Source organism: Esox lucius, chromosome 16 (genome assembly GCF_011004845.1).
Source record: "Esox lucius isolate fEsoLuc1 chromosome 16, fEsoLuc1.pri, whole genome shotgun sequence".
Lineage (NCBI taxonomy): Eukaryota > Metazoa > Chordata > Actinopteri > Esociformes > Esocidae > Esox > Esox lucius.
In genome coordinates, this window is record NC_047584.1 from 28,813,688 (window position 1) to 28,825,045 (window position 11,358).

At 45.2% G+C, this 11,358-nt stretch overlaps 1 protein-coding gene and 2 non-coding genes across 5 annotated transcripts; all 3 read left to right on the plus strand.

Moving 5' to 3' along the window:
* The first annotated feature begins 1,128 nt into the window (after positions 1-1,128).
* On the plus strand, positions 1,129-6,432 carry pabpc1a (poly(A) binding protein, cytoplasmic 1a). Of its 3 annotated transcripts, none has more exons than XM_010880347.5 (12): positions 1,129-1,615; positions 1,708-1,957; positions 2,265-2,458; positions 2,613-2,728; positions 3,167-3,306; positions 3,557-3,657; positions 3,781-4,014; positions 4,293-4,656; positions 4,775-4,888; positions 5,248-5,472; positions 5,719-5,942; positions 6,058-6,432. In XM_010880347.5, exons 2-11 carry the CDS (start codon positions 1,765-1,767, stop codon positions 5,934-5,936), a joined length of 1,899 nt encoding a protein of 632 aa, XP_010878649.2. In that variant the 5' UTR covers positions 1,129-1,615; positions 1,708-1,764; the 3' UTR covers positions 5,937-5,942; positions 6,058-6,432. The 3 variants fall into 3 exon arrangements, with proteins under 3 accessions (XP_010878649.2, XP_010878650.2, XP_010878648.2); XM_010880348.5 differs by having other exon boundaries at positions 1,129-1,540; XM_010880346.5 differs by having other exon boundaries at positions 1,129-1,957.
* On the plus strand, positions 4,106-4,231 carry LOC114828839. The gene has a single exon (XR_003777222.1). It is a non-coding gene; the product is annotated as a small nucleolar RNA ACA64 (small nucleolar RNA).
* On the plus strand, positions 5,539-5,617 carry LOC114828836. Its single transcript, XR_003777219.1, has one exon. It is a non-coding gene; the product is annotated as a small nucleolar RNA SNORD72 (small nucleolar RNA).
* Positions 6,433-11,358: the final 4,926 nt, after the last annotated feature.

Genomic DNA, 11,358 nt, shown 5'->3' on the forward strand with positions numbered 1-11,358 from the left:
ACACAGAAGCAAATCAAGATGCACCTTGACCTTAGACCAATGTCTGTGTCAGGGAACCTTTCCTTCACCCTAGATAATGCTTTTGATCACAAAAAATGTACACCATCAGGGATCTATACCTGGAAGGGACTTTGACTCTCGGTCAACCTCCCTAAAAATAACTCAAATGATTTGGGTTTGAATCTGACCTGCTACTTTTTCAGCAACACTCTCCTCTTTCACCACTTGGCTGTCTAATACATCATAAAATGCCAGAAAAAAACATTAACTATACAACTAATTTGGATATATGCGAATTCAGAACAATACCTGAAAATCTCTCCCTGAGTTTGAAAATTACTAGGAAAATGCCCTCTATGTTTGATGAGTATTGTCAAATCTCTGACATTTACTTTAACAACCAAGGTTACAGTTCAAGGCAGGGTCTTTGGCCACCAGAGAAAATGGTTTAAATCTGTTTAACTGGATGGCAAGTGTTTAATTGCTTGTTAAGACCCTATATAACAATGCAATGAATACAAATAGATTAATACAGTAAAATGTACTTAATGCAATTAAAACAATAAGAATCTCTTACGTGGTTCAAAAGGGAATAGATATCTACTCAGATCTCAACAACAAATGTCATGAGGAAATTGTAAATTTGGAAGACCCAAAATACTTTCTGCATCTGTTGAAAAGTACATGCCACTTGAGGGATAGAAGGAAATCAAGACATCTAGACCTCAACCTAATTTTTTCACTTGGATGGGAGAAAGAACAAAAGCAGCTTGCAAGTCAAAACAAGAGTTACCCGGACCGCCTTTAGGATTTTGTGATATATTATTTTTTTATAATTGAGGGGGCATATCTAATTCATTTACCATTTCCAGTGTTCATGGGGGGGGAAACCCGTTGGGATGGTTATGACAAATCCTGCAAAAGCCTTGGATAATTTACCACAGGATTACTTAAAAGAAAATGACTGCTGTTAAATAATGTTCACCTTTGGTTGAATGACGAGAGAAAGAGTGTTATCATCGATAGGGCTATTGATTCGTAAAATCTCGAGTGGATACAATCAGATGACGCAAGAAACGAGAGCCCGCGAGATCTCTTGGAAGGGGGGTTCCACACCACATGACCATACTTTCATTCCCTTCTGCGTAGCGACGCTAGAGTGTGTTCCGGAGCTAGCCTCGGCACACATTTTATTATCAAAAAAACAAAAAACTAAAAAAATAAACACAGGGAAGAATATTTTTGTAAGAAAAAAACTCGGTGAGGCAGGATTAACAAGTAACCCGTCGAAATTAGGACGAGAAACCGAAAAGAAGGCAATTTTAGTTCCCTTGATAGCATCATTGTTGAAGGCGTGGGTGATTTTCAGCTAGCTGGCTAGCAACCTTGATAGCTAACTGCTAATACGTTTTTGAGGACTTTTATATTTCGTCGTTTTTGTCTATCGCATCTGTTATTGTAACGTTAACAAAACTACTCCTACCTTAAGATATTGTAAGTAGTTGTTACCAACGTTTTCCGACATTTTTCCACCCAGAAGGTAAGGGTAGCTTGGTAGTCGCTAGGTAGCCGAATTAATTAGCCAGCCGCATTGCTTTTTTGGCCTTCTTGCGAGGTAACGTTTACCGAAAACCCTTTTCCCCCTCAAATAACGAGTACACGCTGCGAGTGGGGTATTTGACAATTTCGCACGCATTTGTCTTACAGCGTAAGGTTTTCATCCGGAATATATTTTAAATCGTCTGTGATCACGCGCCAGCAAACATGAATCCGAGCGCGCCCAGTTACCCGATGGCTTCCCTGTATGTCGGCGACCTGCACCAGGATATCACCGAGGCCATGCTTTACGAGAAGTTCAGCCCCGCCGGGCCCATCCTTTCGATTCGAGTCTGCAGGGATATGATCACTCGCCGATCCCTCGGATATGCCTACGTTAACTTCCAACAGCCAGCCGATGGTAAGTATTGATGAAGAGTGGTTATTATGGATGCACCAATGTAAACGTCATGTGGGTCGCACGTTGCACCAAAAATTGCATTACGTGGTGTGAATAACTTCAGGCCTATAGAATAGTAAATTATGAATTTGGATACTGTGCAGCTATGTAGGATTAGTTACTATTATGTATATTTATGTGGTGTGGGTATAATCAATAATTTATTTGTTTATCAGCGCATCGACACTGCCATATGGTTTCTCGCCAAAGATATTGTTAAGGCTGTTTCCTAATACGGAAGTAAAACTCTTGTTATTTATCTTCCTAGCTGAACGTGCACTGGACACCATGAACTTCGACGTCATCAAAGGGAGACCTCTTCGCATCATGTGGTCTCAGCGTGACCCATCCCTGAGGAAGAGTGGGGTGGGCAACATCTTTATCAAGAACTTGGACAAGTCCATCGACAACAAGGCCCTCTATGACACCTTTTCAGCCTTTGGAAACATTCTGTCCTGCAAGGTAGGCAGAGACTGTTTTGGATGTGTGGTTTTGGCTGCGTAATACTGTGTGGTTCTTTAGCATGTTAAGATCATGCAGCTGTGTTGGACTTATTTTTTTAAACGCATGATGTTTTCAAAAACATTGCCTGTGCTCTCTAATTTTCTTCTCCAAGGTGGTTTGTGATGAGAATGGGTCTAAGGGCTATGGCTTTGTACACTTTGAGACCCAGGAGGCTGCTGAAAGAGCCATTGAGAAAATGAACGGCATGTTACTCAATGACAGAAAAGTGTAAGTGTGATCCATCTACACTATGAACTTGACATTGTAAATAATAGATTGGCACATGTTTACCTGAAACTGTAAATCAAACTTACATTTGTTGGGAATGGATTTCGCAGTAAACTCCTGGTTTGAGACAAATGGAGATTGTTTTTTGTTTGAGTTCAAATTTTACCTGACTAACTCAGTTTGAACTAATATTTGACTCATTCTCTCTTGAAGCTTAGCTAAACCCGCTGCTCTATTAATTGCTTCACTGCGATTGTAACACTCCTAATGGCTGTCGCAGTGAAATAGTGGTTCATGTAGTACCTCATGTGGATTTAACCAACATTACAAGGTTTATTCCCTACTGTTGGATGTGTCTGGTTTTTCCTTACTCTTTTTCCCGTCAGAGAGAAAGTCTTTCTACATAATCAACGATACTGTGTTGTTCTCCCACCATAGATTTGTCGGCCGCTTCAAATCCCGCAAAGAGCGCGAGGCTGAGCTCGGCGCACGGGCAAGAGAGTTCACCAACGTGTACATCAAGAACTTTGGAGAGGACATGGACGACGAGAAGCTGCGTGAGCTGTTTGGGAAATATGGTAAGTGTCTGCCGCATGTTAGGTACATACCCCCCGGGGGTGGAGAAAAGCAGAAGCACACAATGAAACACCCAGGTGCCTGTCGGTATTTGGCTGATAGGAAACAACCTTTTTATTGCACAAGGGTTTTGCCGCTGTGTACCAGTGAATACATGCCAGCTGTGGGTTCTGCGTCTCTCCCGAACTTCGCCGTTGTTTTGTAGTTATGTGGAATCCAGAATTTAATGCCGTTTTTGGTTGGACTCTATGGTTCCAGGACCGGCTCTGAGCATCCGGGTGATGACCGACGACAGCGGCAAGTCCAGGGGATTTGGCTTTGTCAGTTTTGAGAGGCACGAGGACGCCCAAAGAGTGAGTCAAGCCATATGTTCTTACATTGACCCTCCAGGTAGAATAAGCGGGCCCTGTCCCTCTGGTATGCCCCCCCCGGTAAGGCAGATGAAGCCCGGTGTCTGATTTGTGTCCTCTTCGCAGGCGGTGGACGAGATGAATGGAAAGGAGTTTAACGGTCGCCAGGTGTACGTGGGCCGCGCCCAGAAGAAGGGCGAGCGCCAGACGGAGCTGAAACGCAAGTTTGAGCAGATGAAACAGGACCGTATGACACGCTACCAGGGTGTCAACCTGTACGTCAAGAACCTGGACGACGGCCTGGACGACGAGCGTCTGCGTAAGGAGTTCTCGCCCTTCGGAACCATCACCAGCGCCAAGGTACTTAAACGATCTCACAGCCCGCTGAAGCCGTTACCCAACCACGAGATTAGAGCCCAGAACCACATGGTTAACACACGGTTGTTTTGGCACAGTCTGAAAATGACCCCTGGTATTTGTTGTCAGGGGTAAGATAACTGTGCCTATAGTGATGCGGCGCATTAAGCTTATTGCCTGCTCCGTGTAGCAGTGTGATTAAACCCATGCGCCCACAGACAGACCACGCATTTAGCATCTGGACACCGTGACTGACCGGTTGAACGTGTTTCCCTGTACAGGTCATGATGGAGGGCGGCCGCAGCAAGGGCTTCGGCTTTGTGTGCTTCTCCTCCCCCGAGGAGGCCACAAAGGCCGTGACGGAGATGAACGGCCGCATCGTGGCCACCAAGCCGCTGTACGTGGCGCTGGCCCAGAGAAAGGAGGAGCGCCAGGCCCACCTCACCAACCAGTACATGCAGAGGATGGCCACCGTCAGGGCCGTGCCCAACCCAGTCCTCAACCCCTACCAGCCTGCCCCTCCCTCCGGGTACTTCATGGCCGCCATTCCCCAGGCTCAGAACCGCGCCGCCTACTACTCCACCAACCAGCTGGCTCAGCTGAGGCCCGGCCCCCGTTGGGCCACCCAGGGCGTCAGGCCACAACGTGAGTGTAGTTATCAGTGGATCCCAGATGTTTTCTGTTGGGGGGGGTCATAGGTCAGCAACACCGTTCACCAAAACTTAATTGCACCATCTGTTTTGTGTTTATTCCCACTGTCCAGACTTCCAGAACATGCCCAACGCCATGCGTCCGTCCGCCCCCAGACCCCAGACTTTCGGGCCCATGAGGCCCTCGTCCTCCCAGGTGCCGCGCATGATGACTGGCCAGAGAATGGGTGAGTTTGATGTTGATTGTCAGTATCATTTTAATAACATGTAGTTATGTCTTTTCCGTGTGTGAGACCTATAGAGCCCTTAGCCTACTTTAATTTTTTAATTCTCAATTTCCCTGAAAAAAATCCAGCGGTTTGTTCTTGGGTATACGTGAAGCATTGGTTTTTCGGTTCTTACCCTACGAGGTCCGAAGGCATGCTTCTTCTCTGTTTTAATTCAACCTTAATTCGACCGTCGGGGGTCCCAGGGTCTAAGTGCCCGATTAGAGGGTTGCAATGAAGAATTTGTGGAACTGGCCTTGGGGAGTCCATGGTATGTGCTCCCAGACTCCTGTGTGTTAAGGATTCTCCTCTGTTCCCAGCCACCCAGGCCTTGAGCCAACGTCCCGCCGGCGCCACTGCCGCCGCCTCCCCGGTGAGGATGCCCCAGTACAAGTACGCTGCTGGCGTGAGGAACCCCCAGCAACACATGGCCAGCCAGCCCCAGGTGCCCATGCAGCAGCCGGCCGTCCATGTCCAGGGACAGGAGCCGCTGACCGCCTCCATGCTGGCTGCGGCTCCTCCTCAGGAGCAGAAGCAGATGCTGGGTGAGTTAAAGCTTGGTCGGAGGTGTTTGAGCCGAAAGGCAGTCGATCTGCCCAGACCACAATATATTTCTGTCTGTGATGTTTTTAATACAAATGTCTGAACATATGAGTTCCTGTGATTCTCACTGTTTGACTGAGACAAGACGCCAATCTATGCTTTCGCCCTGGGTTTTGATCCTTGTCCGTGGTCCTCTTGGCTCTCTGCATCCATATTCACGGTGCTTTGTGTTCTCCCTCCGCGTCTAGGTGAGCGCTTGTTCCCCCTCATCCAGAACATGCACCCCAGCCTGGCCGGGAAGATCACCGGCATGCTCCTGGAGATCGACAACTCGGAGCTTCTCCACATGCTGGAGTCCCCGGAGTCTCTCCGCTCCAAGGTGGACGAGGCTGTGGCTGTGTTGCAGGCGCACCAGGCTAAGGAGGCCGCCCAAAAGCCCACCAATACAGCTGGTGTCCCCAGCTGAGAACCGGTGAGAAACCAAGATTTATTTATCAGTCATGTGACGTTTTGTTTACCGGTGGTTGTACTCTTGTCTGTACACAATGCTTTGAGTAATAAAAAAAAAATCATTTTCTTTTTTCCAGAGACGGGGAATCTTGAAACTTGCTTCACCGAAGAAAAATCTACAAAAAATTAAACATTGAAAAACAGAAAAATCTGAAAACATCGCAAAATTAATAAAGTATTTCTTTACAAAAATGAATACACGATCTGCCAGGTCTGGCAAAGATGAATCTAGACCTTGATGATAAAAGTTTAAAAAGCACCAAAAAAATAGCAAAACTTTACAATAATTGAAAATGTTTGAAAAATGTGAACATTCCATTGTTTTATTTCCTGTTACAGTGTCAGTGCTCAGAATATCAGCTGTTGTGTTCAGAGAAGAGATAGCTGAGTATTTTGAAAAGTAATTTGGATTGAAAACTGCTTGCTGTAATAAAGATATCAAACACCTAAAATGGCTTTTTCCTTCCGCTAGTGCAAGTTTTGATTTAGTATGTATGTAGTACACTAAGTGTTATTTGAAGTAGACAAGTAAATTTAGTGAAATGCAGAACAACTTGCAGTTATGAACGGCTGGTGTCAGAGTACTAATTTGGAACACATCGCTGTATGAGTATATTGTTGTGGACAAATGCATTGCCGCCAACTTGTAGTTTGTCAAGTCAAAACTATGACTCAGAAATGCGTGGTGAAGGTCTACTAACAGGGCGGGATATCTTGATCTTCCTTTAATGTGGCTTGGTCGTATAAGAGTGCATGTATTTTTTGGGGGTGGTGGGTCTTACTGAAGGCAGCGGATTAGGGAGGGTCTCTCAGAGACCTTCCCTAATGCCCGACAGCTCTGAGTGCTGGAGAGCAAGTCATGTGGTCACTGATAGGAGTCATCGGGCGTTAGTAGAAACTGAAACGGCTCAGCCTAATAAACTGCCATTTTACTCCCAATGTTATGTGTCATTGCTGGACACGGTAAATGTAATTCAGTGAAGCCTAGGAAATATTCTGTGTGGTGCCAATAATTACGGTGTAGCCGTTTGAGACCAGTATACATCTAATGAGTAGCGTTGGGCAGAGTCTGGTTGCTTTCAGAACCGGCAGTGAGCGACTGAGGAATGCAAGTGTTTTATTGATTTTTCCTCAGCCTGCTGAGGCTGTCCTGTTGAAGCATGGCAATGTTTTAGTATGATGGTCTATGTTCTGTAGTGTCCTTTGCCTCCCAGTGCGTGACTCCGGCAGAATAACTATGTCAGTTGAAGCACAGTGATTCTCATAACTCTCCTGGGGACCTCCAGCCATTCCATATATTCATAGTAGTCTATAACTAGCATGTGAATTGTCAACTAATTATCAAGCCTTTTACTGTGTGAATCCGGTTTAGGGGTACAACAACTTTGTGAGATGACTCTGGGTACCCTGGAGAGGTTTGAGCATTACTGTCACATGCCATGTTCCTATTATAAACCTGGTTGGAATCTGCTTCCTCATTTCATTGACTTGAGTGGCTGACAGCTGGGCTTGGCATTGTTTAGTTTACTGTAACCAACTGTTATTCCAACAGCCCTACCACGCATTGTTGTTTCAGCAGTTATACCAACAGCCCTACCACGCATTGTTGTTTCAGCAGTTATACCAACAGCCCTACCACGCATTGTTGTTTCAGCAGTTATACAAACAGCCCTACCACGCATTGTTGTTTCAGCAGTTATACCAACAGCCCTACCACGCATTGTTGTTTCAGCAGTTATACCAACAGCCCTACCACGCATTGTTGTTTCAGCAGTTATACCAACAGCCCTACCACGCATTGTTGTTTCAGCAGTTATTCCAACAGCCCTACCACGCATTGTTGTTTCAGCAGTTATTCCAACAGCCCTACCACGCATTGTTGTTTCAGCAGTTATTCCAACAGCCCTACCACGCATTGTTGTTTCAGCAGTTATTCCAACAGCCCTATCACGCATTGTTGTTTCAGCAGTTATTCCAACAGCCCTATCACGCATTGTTGTTTCAGCAGTTATTTCAACAGATATTCCAACAGCCCTACAATGTGTTTCAACAGCTATTCCAACAACCTTACCACGCTTCACTATTTCAAAGGTGATTCTAATTGCCCTGCCAAGCTTCACCGTTTCAACAGTTATTCCAACTGCCCTATCACATTTAACTACAGTTTACTCTTCCCAGCGTCAGTATCATGTTTCTTTTCAATTGTAGGAGTAAACCTTTTAAAGGAGTATAAAATGTTTACCATCTAACTCACAAAGTACTATATGTCCCATAGGAAACTAGTCCAGGGTTACATTTTATTTAAATAACCAATACGAACTTCAGGTAAAGTCAAGCATCACTTAAAATGCTGCCTGTTGCAAATGCTGTGTTCAAAATAACACAGTTGACTGGAATTTCTGCCCTTATACTGCAGTTTCAAAATGACTATTTTTTTGGTCAGTGATACTGACAAGCTTCTACACACCAGAGTGAATAGAACTATGGCTGTACAGGTATGTATACTTTTGCCCATATTTATCGTATATGCCAAAAAGTTGGTGGTGACTGGCTATGCTATGTTGCTACATGAATTCATGATATCACTGACCAACCACTTCGAACTTTACAGCAACTGTGTGTGTGGGAGATGCAAAGATTGAAACGTTTCCTCCGAAGCACATCTCACCAAGCTGCTTGTTAACACAGTGTACACCCATGAGATGATTGCTTTGCCTGGCCAACAGCCACTTTTGAGCTTGCAGTCTCCCCGCTTACCACAAGGAGTCACTAGAGGCCTGATACAACCAGACAGCTCCACCCCAGGCCGTGCCATTTGCTGGAACACCGGGTGAGGCCAGTATGTTTCAAATCAGGATTCAATGATGCAGCTATACAGCGAGGCAGTGATTGTTTATTTCATGCACTGACGGAACGTAGGCTGTCATCAAATAGAAGGGAGTTTCATGATTAGTGTTTCTGGGGGGTAGGTTGCCTTGTGAAGAGTTTTGTTTATATGGCTTGTGAGACTTCCATTCAACTGATTTCAGATGAAGAGGATCTCTGAAGTCCCTCTGCTTACGGTTTTAATTTATCAAACTGTTTCCAGCCTCAGTCCTTGATCGTGCTCCATGTCCATCCTCCTGCAACTTCTCCCGTGTTCTGCTTCCCCTCTCACCGGTCTGTGCCAGGACCATAAAGGCCAGAACCAATCCCCAGCCAGGCCTTTCACTAAAGCCAGAAATTCTCTATCTGGACCTGCTGTTTATTGGAACGATAATCTTTTCCAATGACTAGGCCGTTAACATAAATGAGACCTCAGTTTTCAGGAGAACCAGTGAAGCTTTAGGAAATATTTTCACCACTGGTCTTCGCTGCATTCCACTGACGGAGAGGGGGATATTTTATTAATCTACTGTATCTCACAAAGGTGAGTATACACCCCTCACATTTGTGCAAATATTTGATTATATCAGTTCATGTGTCAACACTGAAGAAATTACACTTTGCTACAATTGAAAGTAGTGAGAGTACAGCTTGTATAACAGTGTAAATTTGCTGTCCCCTCAAAATAACTCAACACGCATCCATTAATGTCTAAACCGCTGGCAACAAGAGTGAGTACACCCCTAAGTGAAAATGTCCAAATTGGACCCAAAGTGTCAATATTATTTTCCAGCACTACCTTAACCCTCTTGGGCATGGAGTTCACTAGAGCTTCACAGGTTGCCACTCGAGTCCTCTTCCACTCCTCCATGAAGACATCACAGAACTGGTGGATGTTAGAGACCTTGCGCTCCTCCACCTTCCGTTTGAGGATGCCCCACAGATGCTCAATAAGGTTTAGGTCTGGAGACATGCTTGGCTAGTCCATCACCTTTCCCCCTCAGCTTCTTTAGCAAGGCAGTGGTCGTCTTGGAGGTGTGTTTGGGGTCGTTATCATGTTGGAATACTGCCCTGCGGCCCAGTCTCCGAAGGGAGGGGATCATGCTCTGCTTCAGTATGTCACAGTACATGTTGGCATTCATGGTTCCCTCAATAAACTGTAGCTCCACAGTGCCGGCAGCACTCATGCAGCCCCAGACAATGACCCTCCCACCACCATGCTTGACTGTAGGCAAGACACACTTGTCTTTGTACTCCTCACCTGGTTGCCGCCACACACACTTGACACCATCTGAACCTAATATGTTAATCTTCGTCTCATCAGACCACAGGAAATGGTTCCAGTAATCCTTGTCCTTCAGCAAACTGTTTGCAGGCTTTCTTGTGCATCATCTTTAGAAGAGGCTTCCTTCTGGGACGACAGCCATGCAGACCAATTTGATGCAGTATGCGGCGTATGGTCTGAGCACTGACAGGCTGACCCCCCCACCCCTTCAACCTCTGCAGCAATGCTGGCAGCACTCATACGTCTATTTCCCGAAGACAACCTCTGGATATGACGCTGAGCATGTGCACTCAACGTCTTTGGTCGACCATGGCGAGGCTTGTTGTGAGTGGAACCTGTCCTGTTAAACCGCTGTATGGTCTTGGCTACCGTGCTGCAGCTCAGTTTCAGGGTCTTGGCAGTCTTCTTATAGCCTAGGCCATCTTTATGTAGATGGTTTGTTTTCAGATCCTCAGAGAGTTCTTTGCCATGAGGTGCCATGTTGAACTTCCAGTGACCAGTATGAGGGCGTGTGAGAGCGATGACACCAAATTTAACACACCTGCTCCCCATTCACACCTGAGACCTTGTAACACTAACGAGTCACATGACAGCGGGGAGGGAAAATGGCTAATTGGGTACAATTTGGATATTTTCACTTAGGGGTGTACTCACTCTTGTTGCCAGCGGTTTAGACATTAATGGCTGCGTGTTGAGTTATTTTGAGGGGACAGCAAATGTACACTGTTATATAAGCTGTACACTCACTACTTTCAATTGTAGCAAAGTGTCATTTCTTCAGTGTTGTCACATGAACTGATATAATCAAATATTTGCAAAAATGTGAGGGGTGTACTCACTTATGTGAGATACTGTATCTTGGTCCATAATTACCTTTTTTTTACCTGAGAATATTAAGCAAACATCTGTGAAATATAGTTCAGCGCTGGTAGAATAAAAAAGTGACCATCACACAAACAAGAATCTCTCTTGTTAAGTTATATTCTGTGATTTTACAACAAATATCCAATATATTCTAAATGTAGTCTCAGTTACATAAGGTCCCCTGCTTACAGGAAGGCAGAGGGAGATCAAAATATCCATAAGAAGCTTAGGACCGAGCTTGTCCTATCCTAGCTTGAACTTGTTTTAGATTTTTTAACCCCCTTTTTTAGCAGAGGTATTCAACCCTCCTCAGGGACCCTGCCTTTCGTGTGTCCAATCTATTTCATAGTTAGCTCACCTGATT